At 43.4% G+C, this 20,177-nt stretch overlaps 1 protein-coding gene across 2 annotated transcripts in view; it reads right to left on the bottom strand.

Moving 5' to 3' along the window:
• The window catches only part of LOC147883042 (putative methyltransferase At2g41040, chloroplastic), a 130,539-nt gene that overhangs the window by 97,071 nt on the left and 13,291 nt on the right, over positions 1–20,177 (bottom strand). For both annotated transcript variants that reach the window (XM_087399389.1, XM_087399388.1), the window contains exon 2: positions 12,079–12,179. In XM_087399389.1, the coding sequence (XP_087255515.1) occupies positions 12,079–12,179 (101 nt within the window). The remainder of the gene's footprint in view (positions 1–12,078; positions 12,180–20,177) is intronic.

The following is a 20,177-nucleotide window of genomic DNA, read 5'->3' on the forward strand; positions in this document are numbered from 1 at the left end:
TATCTTATTGGAGACCCATCACCTTTTTGGGCACTCTGTACAAAATCCTGGCCAAGGCGATCAGCATCCGGTTGCAGCCCCTTCTTCCAGACCTCATCCATGATACTCAGACAGGCTTTGTGCATGGCAGGAGCATATTTGATAATATTTTTTCCTTTTGGGAAGCCAGAGAGTGGGCTATGCAGAGCGAGCAGAGGCTGGCAGTTCTACTCCTAGGCTTTGAGAAAGCCTATGACAGAGTAGATTGGGGTTTTCTTGAGGGCACTCTTCTACGATTTGGATTTTCAGATGCATGGATTAGAGAGGTGGCCTCCCTTTACAGATCAGCCCACACCTAGGTTTTGATTGGAGGAATAAGGGGTGACATGTTTCAAATTTCTAGATCAGTTCGTCAAGGATGCCCTTTAGCCCCCTTCCTCTTTCTCTTTGTGGTAGAAGCTATGAGTATCTTCCTTAGATCTCAGGCTGAGCTTTATGGGTTGAGATTGCCCTTGAGACAGGAGCAGGAGCTTCTCGACTATGAGTTGGCTGATGACACTGCTATTTTTATTGAGGCCTCTTCACAGTCACTTGATTCTTTCCGGACAGCCTTGCATATTTTTTGCTCAGCTGCAGGGGCACACATTAATTGGCATAAATCCTTTGGCTTTTGGATCAATGATGAGGACACTCCAGGCTGGGGAGTTGACATTGGCTTTTCTTGGATTCAGAGGGGTGTTCCTGTCAGATATTTGCGATGCCAGGTAGAATTGGGCATCTCTCCAACACAGCAGTTTGCCCCAATACTAGAAAGTAAAAGGAAAAAGCTCCTTTTTTAGAGCTCAGCCAAACTCGACCTTGCCTCTAGAGTTGTGGTAGTGAACCAGGTTCTCTTGGCTACCACCTGGTTTGTGTATTCTTGCTGATGCCGGTTGCATCACTCAGCTAATTAGACCAGTCGTGAATTTTTTATGGAGTGGACTTGATGGCACGGCAGATGTTGCAGCGAGGGTGGCCTGGGAGACCATTATTCTCCCTACTTGGGAAGGGGGCCTTAATATCATTGACCCGGACTTGCAGTGATTGAGCTTTATGGGTTGAGATTGCCCTTGAGACAGGAGCAGGAGCTTCTCGACTATGAGTTGGCTGATGACACTGCTATTTTTATTGAGGCCTCTTCACAGTCACTTGATTCTTTCCGGACAGCCTTGGATATTTTTTGCTCAGCTGCAGGGGCACACATTAATTGGCATAAATCCTTTGGCTTTTGGATCAATGATGAGGACACTCCAGGCTGGGGAGTTGACATTGGCTTTTCTTGGATTCAGAGGGGTGTTCTTGTCAGATATTTGCGATGCCAGGTAGAATTGGGCATCTCTCCAACACAGCAGTTTGCCCCAGTACTAGAAAGTAAAAGGAAAAAGCTCCTTTTTTAGAGCTCAGCCAAACTCGACCTTGCCTCTAGAGTTGTGGTAGTGAACCAGGTTCTCTTGGCTACCACCTGGTTTGTGTATTCTTGCTGATGCCGGTCTAGGGATTGCATCACTCAGCTAATTAGACCAGTCGTGAATTTTTTATGGAGTGGACTTGATGGCACGGCAGATGTTGCAGCGAGGGTGGCCTGGGAGACCATTATTCTCCCTACTTGGGAAGGGGGCCTTAATATCATTGACCCGGCCTTAATATCATTGACCCTTAATATCACTTGACAGAAAGCTTTTCTTGATAAAGGTTGCTCCTCAAAGCAATTTTTAAAAGCTTGCATTACAAGCGACACGCAGCAAATATTTGTCGGATACGGATGCCTCATGGTGCCTGGTCTTCATCTCGCTCAGAACTTGCTGCTGCTTGTGTGCAACACTTCTCCTTTAATGTTGGCATGTGGATCCTCCTCCTCAGATTGTGTCTGCACGACGGCAACTTCTTTTACAACATGTCCATCCTATTCTTTCTGCTACACAAGCTTTGGAACTGGAAAGCCCCTTCACAAAAAGTGAATTCTCTGTTGTAGTTAAATCATGTGGTAGATGGAAATCTCCAGGATGGGATGGTCTCACTATTGAATTTTTCTGGGCTTTTTGGAATCTTCTGAAATCTACTCTACTGCGCATGGTTAATTCAGCTTGGGAAAATCAACACATGTCAATGTCATGGAAAAAAGGACTCGTGAAGCTCCTTCCTAAGAAGCAATTATGTGATTCACTCTCTGATTGGAGACCAATCACGCTCATTCCGGTCATTCACAAAATCATAGCCAAAATGCTTGCAGACCGTATCAAAGGTTATTTGCATGAGGGACTACATCCTTCTCAATATGGATTTATCCCTCGTAGGCATATCACAGACAATATTGCAAATGCTTATGTTGGAATGGAATATGCAAAATACACGCAGCAGGATGTTCTACTCTTGCAGGTTGATATTGCAAAAGCTTTTGATATAGTTCAATGGGAATTTATCTCCCAAACCATGCGAGCTTTGGGGTTTGGAATAAAAATGCAGCAAGTTATCTACTGGCTCTATGAGGACAGCAAAGCTGCCTGTATTCTCTCTGGAGACATTTCTAAAGAATGGACTCTTCTTTGTTCGGTTTGTCATGAATGTCCCCTTAGTGCTTTGATGTATGCCATTGCTATGCATCCTATGTTGCAATATATAGACCATCTAGTGGATACAGGAATCCTTCATGGCTTGGAAATAGCAGAAAATCGCAGCATGGTTGCTCAAGCCTACGCTGATGATTCCTTTTTTACCCCAAAGAATACTTAGAATGATCTTTCCACTTTGATACAAGCTCTTTCGCTCTATGGTTTGGCAGCTAGACTTCATGTGAATTTTCAAAAGTCTAAGCTGCTCCCTTTGCATTCTAAAGACTGGCATGGTCTCTTATGGCCAGAGGAAATAATTCCTCCCACTCAGATTGTTCGTCATCTTGGTTATCCTTTGGGTTCGGGGATCATTCGTCGTCAGCAGATTGATTGGGTACTTGTCAAGCTCAAAAAAAAGATTGAATATTGAAAACTAGCAACCTGGCCATTGCAGACTTCTTACTTGGTTGCTTTGATGGTACATTGCATGGTTGCCCCTTGGTCTCCAGCTTGCTTCTTGATTGGAAGTACGTCCTTTCTCACTTGGAATGGCATGGCCACGATTCTCTAATAGGAAATTCCTTGAGGGCTGAAAGCATTCACTGGTCAAAAGCTTTTCACCCTCCGCTGGCCTTAGAGGAACTTAGACGTTCCTACTTTATTACTTTCAAAGAAATTACTTCTGTTGCGGATGTCATTCATGATGATGGAATTGTTTTACCTTTTTCTCTTGCAGCCACACGATATGGCTTGGGATCTCGTTATCGTCTTCTATGGCAAAAAATTACTTGTATTCTTTCACCTTTTGTTCCAATTCCTCCTTTGGAACTTCAAGATAGGCTAGAGGATTGGATTTTGACTTCCCGTGAGTCCTCCTTTCGTCCTTTGAGGCTATAAAATCCTTTTGCCTGCATTATATAAAATGCTTTTGCCTCAGCCTTGGGTTTCAGATAAAGCTAATTCTATTTGGCGAATGCATAGGCCACCTAAGTGGTGGAGAAACAGACTAAAGCAACTTTGGGCATATAAAGTTCCTCTTCGGCAACAGGTGTTTTTTTGGAGAGTTCTTCTGGGGGTTTTTTTATTTGGCCAACTACTGGCACGTAGACACATTGCTCCTGCTATATGTCGCAGATGTTTGGCTTCTCAAGAGACTGTGCCTCATTTGTTCTGGTTTTGCCCGTCCTCCCATGAGTTCTTGGATTTTCTTCGACAACGGTTGAGAACGAAATTCCCAACTCCTGCTTTTGGAAAATTCTTTTGCTCTTTGGTTTTCATCCGCGCACTCATGAGTTTGATCTTTTCTTTGCTTGGGTTTGTTATTGGGCACTTTGGACTTTGTGGATAAACAAGAATTGTAAAGCCTTTGGTGATCCAACATTTTCTTTATTTGCTTTCTTCAAGCGTTCTCTGCAGCAATCTTTTTTTGCTGCTACATCGATCATGTTGTATATTTAGCATATACAGAGATTTTCAGCTAATGTAATTTCTAGCTCCTCGCTTTGAGATGGCTTTTCTTGTAATATAAACAATCATGGCTTCCACTAAAAAAAAAAAGAATGTGTGTGTGTGTGTACTCAAAGGTTAACCCCGAGTGAAAGTATCAATAAAGACAGCCTCTCACTCTATCTGCACCGCCAAACCAATATAATCAGGATCAACTAGCTATACAAGGAGCCCCCTCGACCAATGAAGGGCCACCTAAGGCTCAAAACGTCCCATTGCCACGGTTGAGCGCACGAGCCTCTCACCCTACCTCCACCGCCAAACCAATATAATCAGGATCAACTAGCTATACACGGTGCCCCCTCGGCCAATCAAGGGCCACCTAAGGCTCAAAACGTCCCATTGCCATGGTCGAGGGCACGATCAAAGTGGATTTGAACACGTGCAGGTGTGAGGGGGGCTCTCTTTGTGGCTGGCATAGTAGCACAGATATGGAAGGTCAGGTATGAGTGGTCGGCTCCGAGTGGGGGCAAGGGTACAACGAAATCATGTATCCATGAGACAAAAAAGTTAGTGGGCCTAGTAGGTAGTCCATTGTACTTGACCCATTGCCATGTAGGAAACACGTGAGTCCTCTAGATAATGGCCATCTCTGAAGACCATTATAGATGATGAAGTCATAGGCTACCCCTAGCTCAAGTAGATGTCGCATCAGGATTGCAAAATACATGGAGATGGGTAGAGAGACTCACAGTGGTATCCTGATCCAGACCCCGTTCTCCTGGATATTGGATCTTGGAGGCTTTGGTTGTATGGAGGTTCCCCTATTAGATCCTTGCAGTGGGATCCAGGGGAATGGGAGTGGATAGTTGCAGGGCACCGATAGAAGAGCATCCCCTTCTTTCGTTACACGGTCAGAAATGCCAGGAAATTCCAGCTCAATTGTAGAGGCTAGAAGCCCTCTAGAGCTCCTCATTGGGATACTTTTCAGATTTCTATAGAGATGCAGAAAAACTTTTGGAGGAGACTATGAAAATCCCTCAGGAATAGGAAAGTCATGTCTTTCATCTAGCTTACTATTCATGGAGGGATTGCAGTGAACCTGTGGAGATTCAGGTTCAGTGCTGACCCTACTTGTCCCTCGATGCCACTCAGTAGTTAAGTCAGTGCAGCACTGCCTTTGGGAGTGCACTCAGGCGAGGATGGTTTGGAAGGGTGTTGCTAGGATACTTTGCTCTCTTCATAGAGCACCCTTCTTCATGACCTAGGGATCAGTTGCTTGGTTGTCACTCACTGATCCACACGCTTTCTTCGAGGGACATGACACGGACACAACTTTCTTTGTTCGACAACATCTTGTGGAGTCATGCTCCCTCTGGGATGTTCCGTTTACTCCATTCAGAGCTCCTCACGCTTCTGTAGACACATCTTGGGAGATTCTTGCTACTATCTCAGCATGGCATATTTGGAGAGCCAGATGTACAAAGGCTTTGGAGGACTCCCAGGTTCACCCTTCTCAGACTATGGCCAGTATCTCGGCAGATACTAATGTCGCCCGTATCTTGTCACATGTGGGGCATCTGCAGAGTGCCTCAGTATCCCTAGCTCAGCTGCATCTAGCTCGGGGACTATGTGGGAATCTTTGTCATCTATGAAGTCAAGCAGACCCACCTGTCTATCTCATGTCCGTGCATTAACGTCCCTCAGTAGGAGGGTGTCTCCCTGTTTGGAGAACTCCACGATGTCATCATGAATCGTCTCATATGGGATGTGTCCCTCTGCAGTGACCTCTCGTGCATAGGATGACGTGTCTGGAGGGAAGTAGCATACCGGAATAAAGATAGGTTGGGCACCCGACAACTGGACTCATATCCACATGTGTCGTGCATGCTCCTCTCGTCGTACCACAGATATGAGGGTCTCAGGTGTGATTTGAAGAGGACAACTACCCCCCAGAGCCTCGTACTCCGCTCTCTCTCCTCAACTCCCTCCTATGAGCTGACTCCCATGTGGATCCTGTCACTATGGGCAGCCCTCTCTCTGGGCTCTCGTGCGTCTCCATGTAAAAGATTATATCTCTATCACTATAGTCTCTAGGAAACCTCCCGGATCGAACCATAATGTGCCATTACAATTCTATACTGCTATTTTCAGTCCAATGTGTGTACTCATCCCATGGACTTGACACCATCATAATTCTCCCTCTTCCTTCTCTTCCTTATCTTCCTTGTCTCCTCTCTCTCGGATGGTCACTTTACCATCCCTATATGCTGCCCATTTCCCTGCTTCTCTTGCTGCCATTACTTGTACCATGCCTTCCCATCGGTGCTCTTGTTGTAGGAGGGTGACTCGTCATCCAGGTAGATTCTGGTTCCTTTCAAAGTCGCTCTTGTGCTCATGAGAGTCTTCCTGTCCATGCCTGTCCTGAACTTCAGCACTAGTGGCTTTGTATGTGCTTTAATTTTGCCTACCCTCCAGGCTGTCTTGCATGTGAGATTGATCCCCCTTTTAGTGAACAGTACCTGGCATCTACCATTGGAGTGTCTCCCATTGGTAAGCCCCTCACAAGGACATTTAGAGCCTTGCTGGTCCTCCTCTTTTCCTCCTCAAGTACTACTGAGATAAATTCTTTCCCTACATATTTCTAGGCATTAGTTCTTGTGTCCACCATTGCATTGTCAAGCCATCCCGGTTTCCTGCCTAAGCCTTGACTTAATAATTATGGCTGACGTAACACTCACAATTCTCCTCTACCAATGCAAAGCAAAGTAAAATAATAAAACTTATTCTTAGTTACCAAAGTCAACATTCTTTGACTGAAGCCAATTCTAATAAAGATTATACTTTATTTCTTCAAAGAAATACCAAATGGTGACAAGAAATCACAGCCATCACTGCATGTAAAGTATCTTTCTTCACTAATTGAAACCAGCCTTTAGATAAACTAAAGGGCGGTAAATAAATATTAACCAGTAAATACCATTATTACAGCCACTTAGAGAGCAATTTCAGCAACTCAAGAGAAAACAGAAACCACAATAGGGAGCTAGATTGCTTCTACTCAGAAACCAGACACCCAATTGGCCCCAAACTTTGGTGCCCCTTTCGGTATTTCTTTATTCTTTAGTTACAAGGCAAAAATTATAGTGAGGACAACTTCCTTGCCTCTGTCACAAAATAGCCAACTGAAACCAAAAACTACTACTGGGCCAATTCTTGGCAAAAAACATCCAATGTCCAGGGCACAATTCCTAATAGATAACATTCTGATTACCACGGCACTGTTCCTGGTAAACTAGCATCCGACTACCAGATACCGAACAACCTGCAACACTAGCCAATTCCTGGCTTACAAAGGCATCCAAAACCCAGTGCATAGTCCATGGCCAACTGTTCCGAAATCCCATCAACACCTACAAGGTAGAATCACCCCCTTCCTGGCTGTCCAAGCATCAATCCCTCAGACACACAAGGTTTGCACACAGCCTGGAGCTATTGCTAGTAGACCGACTCAGCTACATAGCTCTCACAGGCTGTCAATAGTGCCAAACCCTTGCTGTCCTCCCAGGGATACTCTTAGCTGATAGAGAAACAAAGGCAACTCTCCATGTAAGCTCTCTAATGGAGAATTTTGGAAGCAACTCTTGGCTGTCCGGAGCTGGCACGCAACCTAGACCTGACAACTAGCACTAGCAAAGTAGGCGAAATCAATCTGGAGAACTCCTGGAACAAGGCGAATCAATCTGGCAACTCCTAGCAGGCATACAAATCAAACTGGAGCCCTCTTGGCTAAAGGCAAATCCAACTAGAGGCTTTTGGCAGTAAGCGATTTCTTCTCGAAGCTATCCGAATGTAGGTGATATCTTCTGGAAGCCTCTAGCAACAAGCGAATCAGATTTTGCAGCTTCTCAGCCAGTCAGCCATCCAACAGATGGTGACTTTGCTCTAGTAGCTCCTGGAAGTCCTACGATTTCTCTTGGCAGCCCTGAAACAGATGGCGACTTGATCTGGTAGCTCTTCGCAAACCTGTGAATTGTTCTGGCAGCCCTGGAAGCCTTGAAAACAGCCAACTACAACACTAGCAGGTGAAAAACAGCAAGAGGACCTGCTAGAACAGCCGTGGAGCACTTTCCCACCTTGTGACTTGCCTCTCTCTGTCTTTTTGAGGTCCATACACTTTACCCTCTCCTCATATGGCCATCCCGCAAGACCCACAACTTGATGTACAACAAAGCATATGCAAGCACTCAATGCATGCAAACAAACACTTCTCAAGATGCTTTACCCACTTCTCTTATGGCCATCCCGAAGGACCCACAACTTATGGTACATCATGAACACATAAAAAATACTGAATGCATGCAAACATACATCCCACATGTACTTTTCACATATGTTCCTCTCGATGCTTAACCCACTTATGGCCAGCCCGTAGAACCCACAACTTGTGGTACATCATGAACATAACAGTAGCTAATGTATCAAAACCACACAGATTCACAATTCAAACCACAAGTATTCACAAGAATACCATAGAAAGTATGGTTGTTAAGACACTCATGTCTTATGATAAGACACGTGTCTTACCTTAAGACACCTTTAGACACTCTTGTTTTTTTTTTTTGGGGGTGGGTGGGGAGTAACCAAACATTGAGTTTGACTTACCCATGCTATCATTGATGGTGACTTAGGATCTAGCAGTGGCAGTGACCTCGTAGATTTGGATTAGGATGAATCTTCAAAGATTTGAGTCTTGAGAGTCGAAAGTTTCCTTTCAATTACATGTATCGAGATGCAGATTTCATTCATGTCACATGTGACAAGATTCAATTGTCAGTTTAAACCTTGAAGTACTCAAAACTTGCGAGCTCTTGAGTTGTGAGTCTTAACTTTAACTTTTAAGTCTTGAGCGTGAAGAGTCTTGACTCTTAACTACATTGTACAAGTGCATTGTTACTTCTTGCATTGTTTGAGTGTAGCTTATAGTACTTCTAGAATCTAGCAACTAGCTATGCTAGCAAGTTGTACATTTGTATACGTATACACACATTAATTAAATATTTATTATTATAACCACAATGGCGTGTCTTACGTGTCTTATCTTTGAGACACTTTAGACACTCGTGTCTGAAGCATGTCTAACGTGTCGTGCCTTAACGTGTCTTACAACCATGATAGAAAGTGAACCATTAACTTTGGCATCTACTGCCATCACATGTATGCTCCAACATGCAATGCAAAACTCGTGTTGCAGATATGATTTGCAGGGCTTAGAATAGCAAACCATATACCACCACAGAAACTGCAGTCCGTGAACTTTTAAGAAAGAATAACGATGTGCTAGAGTGCCGTTAAAAAAACATGTACTGTATCGCATTGCAACACATAACTAACATTGCAACACTAGCAATGCATAACCAACATTGCAAAACGAGCAATGCATAACTAACATTGCAAAACTCAGCAATGCATAACCAACATTGCAAAACAAGCAGTGCATAACTAACATTGCAGCACGAGCAATGCATAACTAACATTGCAAAACGAGCAATGCATAACCAACATTGCATATATGATCCTGTAGAGCTTGAGATACAAACCATATACCAATGCATCATCCCAGCGGCACAAGCCAAAAACCGGGCTTTAATGTGAGCAACTCTTCGTGCGTTGCAGTGATCAGTACACTGATCAAGTCCCATGACAGATATACCGTCAACAAGTGGTACCTCAGTTTAGACATATAGTGTCACCAAGCAGCTTCTAGACAACTGAGCTATCTTACCTGAGTGAATGGAGGTGCTACCCCCTTCTTGAGCATCAGGCAATGCTCCAGACCCCTTTGCTTTGTTCAGCCTTAAAGAGCCCAACCGTAGTCGGCTCAAACTGAAAAGTAGAGGTGCAACATTGAGGTGAATCTGCCAGTTCACCCTCCTCCATCCACGTCGCATCCAATATCCCCAGATAGCAACAAGGAACTCCACCTCTTAACTTTTCTTTTCCTATGTGCCAATGTTCTGGAACCAAGATCTCATCCTATTCCTCCAAATCTTCAGCCTCTGGCTCTTCCTCATATGGCATATCCTCTGGCACATTCACTGCACAACATCTTGGCTGAATTCTCTTGACTGTAAAGCTAATTTCCAGCAAATGGTACTTGCCCCAGCAACAACCACAAGCTCACCTCTTGAGACAGATGGTGATGTCCCAGCAATGGAACCACTGAAACCAGCCTTTAGATAAACTAAAGGGCAGTAAATAAATATTAACCAGTAAATACCATTATTACAGCCACTTAGCGAACAATTTCAGCAACTCAAGAGAAATCATAAACCACAATAGGGAGCTAGATTGCTCCTACTCCGAAACCAGACACCCGATTGGCCCCAAACTTTGGCACCCCTTTCGGTATTTCTTTATTCTTTATTCAAAAAGAAAAAATTACAGCAAGGTCAACTCCCTTGCGCTTGTCACAAACTAGCCAACTGAAACCAAAAAGGGGCAGACGCTTGACATCCTGCTACTACTGTGCCAATTCCTGGTGAAAAGCATCCAATCTTTAGCACAATTCTTGGTAGATAACATTCCAATTTCCACGGCACTACTCCTGGTAAACTGGCATCCAACTACCAGGTACTGAACAACCTGCAACACTAGCCAATTCCTCGCTTACAAAGGCATCCAAAACCTAGTGCATAATCCATGGACAACTGTACCAAAATCCCATCAACACCTACAAGGTAGAATCAGCTCCTTCTTGGCTGGCCAAGCATCAATCTCTCCGACACACAAAGTTTGCACACAGCCCATAGCTATTGCTAGTAGACCGACTCAGACACATAGCTCTCACAGGTTGTCACTAGTGCCAAATCCTTGCTGTCCTCTCGGGATACTCTACCTGACAGAGAAAAGAAGGCAACTCTCCATACAAACTGTCTAATAGAGAATTTTAGAAGCAACTCTAGGCTGTCAGGAGGTAGCACGCAACCCAAACCTGACAACTGGCACTGGAAAAGTAGGAGAAATCAATCTAGAGCACTCTTGGAACAAGAAGAATCAATCTGGCAACTCCTAGCATGCATGTGAATCGAACTGGAGCCCTCTTGGCTGAAGGCAAATCCAACTGGAGGCTCTTGGCAGTAGGCGATTTCTCCTGGAAGCTACCAGGCTGTAGACGATTTCTTCTAGAAGCCTCTGGCAAAAGGCAAATCAGATTTCACATCCCTCACATAGATGGCGACTTTGCTCTAGTAGCTCTTGGCAGTTGTGCCGTTTCTCCTAGCAGCCCTCAAACAGATGGCGACTTGATCTAGTAGCTCCTAGCAAACCTACGAATTGTTCTTGCAGCCTTGGCAGCCTTGAAAAAAGCCACTTACAGCGCTGGCAGGTGAAAAACAGCAAGCCAGCCTGCTAGAACAGCCGTGGAGCAGTTTCCGAGCACCAAGTTGAGGGCGTTATTAGTTATCATCTTTTATCAATTTAGATCATTTCTCCAGCTGCAGTAATTCTGATTCCTGATAGAAGGAGACAATTCTGCAATGTAAATATTATGGTATTTCATGTTGGCTCTTTAAATTCATTTCTCCAAGTACAATACACCATTTACTTGGTTATCTGTATAGGTCTGTAAAGTTAATTAAAAATAGCACAAAATCAGGCCAATGTAGATGATGTAATGCAAGACCAATTGCTCAACTTATCTGTAAATCACAAGACTACTTGTTGTTTTTCATTTAATTGTGAACAATAAATATTTCCCCTCAGCTTATAAGTGAAATACATGCCATTCTGATAAGCAGTTCAACAAATTATTTTAAAACAGCCACTTTAAACTGTGAAATAAGCTATTGACATAAAAGTAGTTGATCAAGCTCAAAATTTTATAAGGCAGGCATTAGAAAGCAAACATCCACAACTTTGAACTTGGACCGGTATCTCCTGAAACTTCAAAACATATCAATTCTACAATGAAAATGTTAGCCAAAACCCTTATGAAGTAACATACCAAATAAGGTATCAGAAAAGGATTAACAACAACGGATTGAAGCGGAGAGATCTCACTCACAAGTTAAGGCCCAGAGGTCCTTTACGTATCAGAGGCTCAAAGCAGATTGGACATGCTAGCAGCTCCACCTCTGACTTCAATGATTGCTTCGCGGTCTGATCCTGTGCTTACAGAAGTCTTTTTTCAAAAAGTGTCTGCTTGGTCTTAATCTTTTGTTTCATAAAATGAAAGGAAATAGAAAAGGGAAATTCAAGGAAATATTCAAGGCTGTAGAAGCCGCTTGCAGAACAGGTATTGTCCATGAACAAACATTGTCATAAAGGGACAAGGAGCACCATTGTGCTCTAAGTACAATGCCCAAAGCCCTTAAAATTAAGCAGAGAGACACAAGAATTCACAATAAGCCTAACAGGATGTTACGGAAATTGCATTTCTAATATTTCTTGCTTTGGACATTATTTTATTTCAGTCAAGTGTGACTATTGCAAAATATTCCATAGGAGTGCACCGAACACTGCGGGAGTCCTAGTGGATGCTATGTGTGGTTTAGTTGGGGATGCCTAACTAGCCTGTGATTTGCCACACTAGATGGTCGGTATTGTGGGTGATTCCATGTTAATATTGATGTTGCTATTGGTGTTATGTTTGATTATTGTACTTTGAGCACAATTATATTGGAATTGATTGATTCGCTGATTCGTTCAATTGATTGTTAACAACTAATCTAATTGGCGGCTTGAGTACAAGTGATGGAACTAGTGCCGAGGATTGGAATTAGTGCGAGGGTACCGATTGAGGTGTTGCACGGTGCATAGCATGTGGCCATGGGCCAATATTGTATTTGATTGATATTGTAAACCTTGAACAATATACCTTGAACAATATATTGTAAACCTTAATTGATATTGTAAAACTTGAACAATATATGAAGGCATAAACTATTTTTCAATAAAGTACGCCCAAAGTGACTTTGTAGAAAGAATGGGACGCGATCTATTTTTTGATAAAGTAACCCCAAAGAGGCTTTGTAAGATACATTCAATGTAATCCCTTTTGGGAAAGGGGGGATAATTTTGGCTCCTTGAACTTCAACGAAATATTATAAATACTCTAGATGAGAAAGCGTGACCCACTCATCTAGGGGGGGGCAGATTGTACCCAATTGGTTGTCGTTGTCTCATTGTGCCTTGGTTGATTTTCATTTCTTTCAAGTGGTATTTTGTGAAATTCCCCTTTTTTATTTCAGTGGTATCAAAGCTTTGACTACACTCTAGGTTTGTTAAGGAGGTGATGATGAAAGCTCCCTTGTGAGTACTATGGGCCATGTAGTGCGGTGGTAAAGTTGAAAGAGGGTCCCAAAAAAAAATCGCATCAATTGCGTCATGAGAAGAGGAATTAAATGAAGACGTTCATTTCTACTAGAAGAGCATTAAGGCAAACGGGACTGTTTGCTCATCACTATTCTATTGTATCTCTATTGGTCTGTGAGTTTGAACAACCAGTCTGCCCGCAACCTTGCATTAACCGCACATTCATTGCGCCGCCTCTTATCGCCTTTGCTGACTACAGCTATGTCGCCTCTATGACCTCTGCCTCAGTCCAACAACCCGCTGTCATCTTGGCCTCTTTGCCTCACGCACCGAATCAACACATAGGCCACATGCTACTCTACCCGCACATCTGCCTTCTTTGAAATGTCATACCTGAATATATGGCTCTTTTTTCAAGGGTTTTGTTCTAGGTCCTCATTTATTAGAAGCCAAATTCTAGCAAGGATATTGTAGCTCTGCAACATCGTCCAACCTTTACTTCAGCTCTATTAGTCATCTATGCCACCTCAGGCCTTGGTCATCTATGCCACCTCAAGCCAAGTTGGACTCCACCCAACAAAAACAAGAAAAATCAACTATGGGATAATGTCTACCATCAGCCCTTATTTTGATTCCATAGAAATCATAGATTACATTAAGAGCAGGAGAAGAGGCTAATGACAAGGTATGTTCTTCATTCAACAGGGGTGTGTAAGCTTTGCATGTGTGGGTTCTTGTTGCATTTGTGGCTCTTTTCTTTCAAGATCAGATAGAGTACTCGGGTCACATAGTATTAGCTGATGGGATTCGAGTAGACCCAAAGAAGATCGAATGTATAGTCACATGGCTTGAACCCCGAGATATGTATGAATTAAGATCATTCTTGGAATTATGTAGCTTTTATAAGAAGTTTGTCAAGAAGTTTGTATTCATTGTACATCCATTTACATAACTTTTTAAAAAAGCTAAGCATTTTTTATAAATCGAGCGTCAAGATAAATCTTTTGCGGCTTTGAAAGAAGCTCTCACGAAAGCTCCTGTGATGCAACTATCAGATTTCTCTAGACCATTCTTTGTAGTTGTACCCGATGCTAGTGGATATGGAATTGGAGCCGTTATTATAGTATATGAGAGCTGAAAATTAAAACCGGCGCAATGTAATTAATCGTTGTTGTGCATGCCTTAAGGATGTGGAAACGTAATTTAATGGGAGTTAAATTTATCATCAAAACATATCAACAAAGTATCAAGCATTTGTTGACCCAGCCACTAATATCCGATAGACACATCCAATGGGCATCATTTATACAAAGTTTTCAGCCCATGATTCAATATCAACCTAGTAAAGAGAATGTAGTTTGCTTAATCACATTACTGCTATAGAAATTCAAACTTTCGAAGTTATGAGAAATTCTATCAAGGGGATCCATAGTTTTCTGATATATGGAACAACTTGAGAATAATAATTGGAATCCTGTGTTAGAATATTCCCGCAATGATGGATATCTCTTTTATCAAAAGAAATTATGCATTACTCGACCCTTCAGACAAATTGTAATAGAAGAAATATACCAACCACCCTATATGCGACATAGGGGAGTGACTGCCACTTTATAAGTGATAGCAAGACAATTCCATTGGCCTACTATAAGAAAAGATGTGGCAAAGTTTGTTGCCGAAAGCAGTACTTGTCAAAAGATTAAGAGTTATAAAGGAAAGACTTCTGGATTGCTAATGCCTTTGCCTATTCCTATGCAATCCTCGGAACAAATATCCATGGACTTCATAATAGGCTTTCCTACTATAGCAAATCAATATGATATGATATAGACTATAGTGGATCGCTTTAGTAAGCAAGCCTATTTTATCCCATGCAAGAAGACTTTAACTATCCAGCAAGCTACACATATATTCAGCAAGCACATATTTGTTCATCATGGCTTGCCAAAGATCATAGTATCTGACCGAGATTCGAAGTTTTGCAATAATTTTTGGACTGCATTATTTCATAATCTAGCCACTAAGTTAGATTTCTTCTCAGCTTTTCATCCAGAATCCAATGGACAAACTAAACTCACAAATAGTACTATTATGGATATGCTAAAAGCTTATGTGGACAGTCAACCAAAGACTTGGGACAAGTATATTCATCTCTTACAGTTTGCCTACAATATACATCTCATTCAGCAACTGGAAGAGCACCCTTTGAGATAATCTATGGGAAAGTTCTACCTATACCTATCACTAGATTAACCCATAGAGTTAAAGCAACTGAAGCATTTACTCATACTTATCAGCATATTCTCAAAGAGATTAAAGAAGCCATTGCTATTGCTCAAGAAAAGTAAACTAGACAAGCCGATAAGAAGTGGAAACATATGATTTTCAAAGGGATTACGTTCTTTTGCGAATTGACGAGTTGAGAAATGGCCAGTTATCAAAATGTCTCCACGTTTCTATGGACCATTTAAAGTAATTCAGAAATCAATGATCTTGCATATAGGCTTGAATTACCTGATCGTTAGAAATTCCATAATGCCTTTCACATTAGCCTTTTGAAACCATTCAAAGGAACTTTACCTAGACATCTTATTTATAAAGAGGCTTCATTGATTGTTGATAAAGAGGAAATACTTGAACCTAAATGCGTTGTTGATCATCAACAAATCACAACCCGAAAAGGAAATGTTAATGTTAAATATTTACTTAAGTTTAAGATCATCCGAGAGATGATGCTCAGTGGATTCATGGGCGGTTCTTTCAATCTTTTCCAGACCTCATCAGTTCCTACAATCAAGCACGCAACTGAGGTCAGTTGCAATCTAAGCAAGTGGGATGTTACAAAAATTATATTTCTCATATTTCTTACTCTGGACATAATTTTTGTTTAGTCAAGTGTGACTCCTTGCAAAGTATTCCAAAGGAGTGCACCGGACGCGGTGAGAATCCTAGTGGATGCTTTACGTGGTTTAGTTGGGACGCCTAACTTGCATATGATTTGCCTTGCTAGATTGTCGTATGTGGGTGATTCCATGTTAATACTCATGTTGTAATTGGTGGCTTGAGTACAAGTGATGGAACTAGTGGAGGATTGGAATTAGTAAGAGGGTACCGATTGAGTTATCGCAAGGTGCATAGTATGTGGCCATGGGCCCAATTTTGTATTTGATTGATATTGTAAACCTTGAGCAATATATGTGATAGAAGGCATACAGTATTTTTGAATAAAGTAAGCCCAAAGTGGCTTTGTAGAAAGAATGGGATATGATCCATTTTTAATTAAAGAGTGATATATTCCGTTCAAAACAGATCATACAACAGGTGGGAGAGAAAGTACTCTATCCCTAGCCTCAACAATGTGGCAAAAAAGCCATGGAGGTGGTCTAAAATGCCACGACATCCCAGGGTCAAGTGAAAAAATAAAGAGCCGTCCCATGTCCTCATGAAGGATATAAGTCTCCCACGAGCTGCCAAAGAGGTGCCTGTACATCGCTCCCACTGACTCCTAAGAGTGAAGATAATCTCTGCCCAAATGGAAGCGAGAGTGCCAGCCTCTATGCATAAATGGTCCCCAAGGACAAAAGAACATCGCGAACACCATATCCGCCATAGGGTAATGCTGGAAATCACCTCCTAGGCTGACCCTGCAGCTGAAGTAGGCATGGAATCCTGTGCTGCTACCAAAAGTAAATCTTGCGGCTACATGATGCTGGCCTCCGTGGGACCCCGTCTCTGGCGACGCTGCATGAAGAAACCGAGGTCTCCTGGCTCTGGCTCAAAGAGAGTAAAGGCTCCAGATCCTCTCCCCCAAAGAGCAGCGCCCCACGTCATCAAAAAGGACTCACATGTAACATATGAGAACAACCTGAAGATACCTGTCCATACCACTCTAGAGCTGGTGCAACTCCATAAACAATGCTTGCTAGATTCCTCTGCAAGCTGACAACGCATACACAAGGAGGGTCTACCATCTGCTGAGCCAACTACCCACAGGTATGCCCCTATGTATAGTGAGCCAAAGAAAGTAGGAGACTTTCCTGGCTCTACTAATGCCCCAAAAGTGAGTCCAGTAGCTCAGCAAGAGCTCTGCAGTAAGTCCCTGTGCATGCCAATACTGGGAGGCAGATGGAATGTGATGAGAGTCTCTCTGCTGAAGCCTATAACTTGCCCTCGTCGAGTACTGGAAGAAAGAAAGAGGACGAACGCCTGCCACCGGAGCAAGCCATGCCCACTCACCTGGGTCCCAGTCAAGCTCCGCAAGAGGTCGACCCTGAAAAATCCAAAGTCTCCATCTAATATCCTCTGCAATGGTCAACCTGGAAGGATCTGTGGCCCATTCCTTACCCAGGCAACCAATGACCCTAACTCTCTGCCAAAGAAGCTCCTGACGATCCAGCAGCTGAGTGGGCTACAATCTGTGAGAGGAGTCCATCTCAAAATAAATAAACGGTGCCGGTCCTAAGCGAACTCCAATACATAGCCCAGCCTCACTAAAACAACCTGACCAAGTAGAAATGGGATCAACATAGGCTGGATCTGTAAGTACATCCCTCCACTCCTGAGAAATAGCTCTCATGATCAGTAATCTGGTGGCAGCAATCTGTCCATGTGGCCCATGTCTATCTCTGATCACCTCCTCTGACATCTCCACACCTTCCCTGAACCAATCTCCGACTGTCACCACCCCCTGAGCATGCCATCTGGCTAAGGGAGAGTCCTAAGTTCTGTACCAAGGGAAGATCCCTGGTACCAAACTAGGGAGTTATGGTAAAGTGGCTGTCGGGCAATTTCCTCTCTGGAGGAGGGAACTGCTCTGATGAGGTGCTGTCGAAAATGATCCCATATCTGAACAAGCCTTTTCACAAGTAGTGAGAAAGGCTGAGAATGCTGGTCCGTCAGGAAGATCCAACTAACTCTACCTGCCCACTGACCTACTACTCTGGGGGTGCACTGGTGAATCCCATGCAGTAGGAACTCCTTCCACGGCTGATCTCCTGGAGTCAAACCTCTAACAAGAAGTTTGACTAAAAGGGCTCTACTCTGCATCTCCGGATCAAGAACCCCAAGTCCTCCCTACGAGAAAGGTAAAGTGATAGTATCCCATGAAACTCTGGCCCTAGTGTCCTCAGAACCATCACCACCACTCCACAGAAAGTTCCGAAGCAATCTCCTCACCTGACGAATCGAGTCAGCATGAAAGCACCAACATGACGCAACATACCACATAGTCGCTAGTAGAACCTGGTTGAGTACTAGTGCTCTTCCGGCCAAAGAGAGTCTAGCCGTACTCCAGTAGGCTAGCTTTCTCCGGATACTCTCAAGAACTGGGGCAAACTGTTGCGTCGGGGACATCTCAATGCCAACCTAGAAGCCTAGATATCTCGTGGAGGTGCCTCTGGGTATCCATACAAAGCCTCTGTCTCCTCCCCATGCTGGGGTGTCCTGCTGAGCTCCAGTCCAAATGCCTTTTAATTTGTTCCAATTGACAAGTCCCCCTGAGGCTAGGCAGAACTTGTCAATTGCATCCGCAGCAGTAGCAAGACTATATGCATGTCCTCTGACTGTCAGTGCCGTATCATCAGCAAACTCAGTGTCCAGAAGCTCCTGCTCCTGCCGGATAGGCAGATGAAGGCCCAAAGTGCCATGACTGGTAGCCTGCATAAAGTATCCCATAGCCTCCGCTACGAAAAGGAAAAGTTAAGGTGCAAGCGGGCATCCCTGTTGTACCGATCTGGATAGCTGAAAAGCCGGTCCTCTACCTCCACAAACCACCATCCTGCTAGAAGAGAGAGAGTAAAGTGAGGAGACCCATAAAATCCATCTATCACTGAAAGTGAGCCCAAAGAGGCTTTGTAAGAGGCATTCAATGTAATCCCTTTTGGGAAAGGAGGGATAATTTTGGCTCCTTGAACTTCAATGTAATATTATAAATACTCTACATGAGGAAGCGTGAGCCACTGATCTAGGGGGCGGAGATTGTACCTAGTTGGTTGTCGTTGTCTCATTGTGCCTTGGTTAATTTTCATTTCTTTCAAGTGATGTTTTGTGAGCATAGAAATTCCCCTATTAGGTTTCACAGGAAGAGTTCACAAAGTATGCAGCTTCCAAATACGACTTTTGTAAGAAGAAATCCCTAGAAGAATTGGCATAAGGATTGATTGACTAATTGACACCTTCAGTTAAGAAACCATGAGAAAGTTGACTCATTCATGACAAAGATTAGCAAATATCGACATGTGCATCGAAGAATCACAGCCACCCAAACTACAGCAGCCTTTGTAGGAAAAACCCCACACAAGACACTTCAAGAAATAGAAACAACCTTAAGTCTTCTACAACCTACACAACAAATTACGAAGAACCATGTTATTGGAAGTTTAGTTTCAAAACTAGCTCATTACAAAAACATTTTGCAAAACCAAAGTATTAATATTTAACTTTCAAAAAGGAGGAAAAAGCCACCAACGATCCTGGCAAGACCTCAGCTCCCCAATCCTTGCTCTGCTCTTTGTCACCCCGCCATCAGCCCATGCTCCCCTCCTCAATGCCTCAGCCTGCCCGTTTGTACACCCTTATCTGCCGCTCCCAACAGCCTTCTCTGTACACCCTCAGCTTGCCGCTCTTGTCTGTGTACTGTTTCTTCCATACACCCTCAGCCTGCCCGTCCATACTGCTTCTTCCAGCCCATAAATATGAAGTCCTGCCATACTGCTGCCTCGACCTTTGTTCTGCTGGTCACCCTCTTCCCACCTCCTTGCTGCTCCAAACTGCAGCCAATGTTGAGACACAAGCTCCCCCTTCGATCCATCCTCCTTGCTACCCTGTACAGCCAAGTGATGAAGACTTTGT

This window comes from Dipteris shenzhenensis, chromosome 28, assembly GCF_047967505.1.
Source record: "Dipteris shenzhenensis isolate YYH24624 ecotype China chromosome 28, Dip_SZ_1.0, whole genome shotgun sequence".
In the NCBI taxonomy this organism is placed as follows: Eukaryota; Viridiplantae; Streptophyta; class Polypodiopsida; order Gleicheniales; family Dipteridaceae; genus Dipteris; species Dipteris shenzhenensis.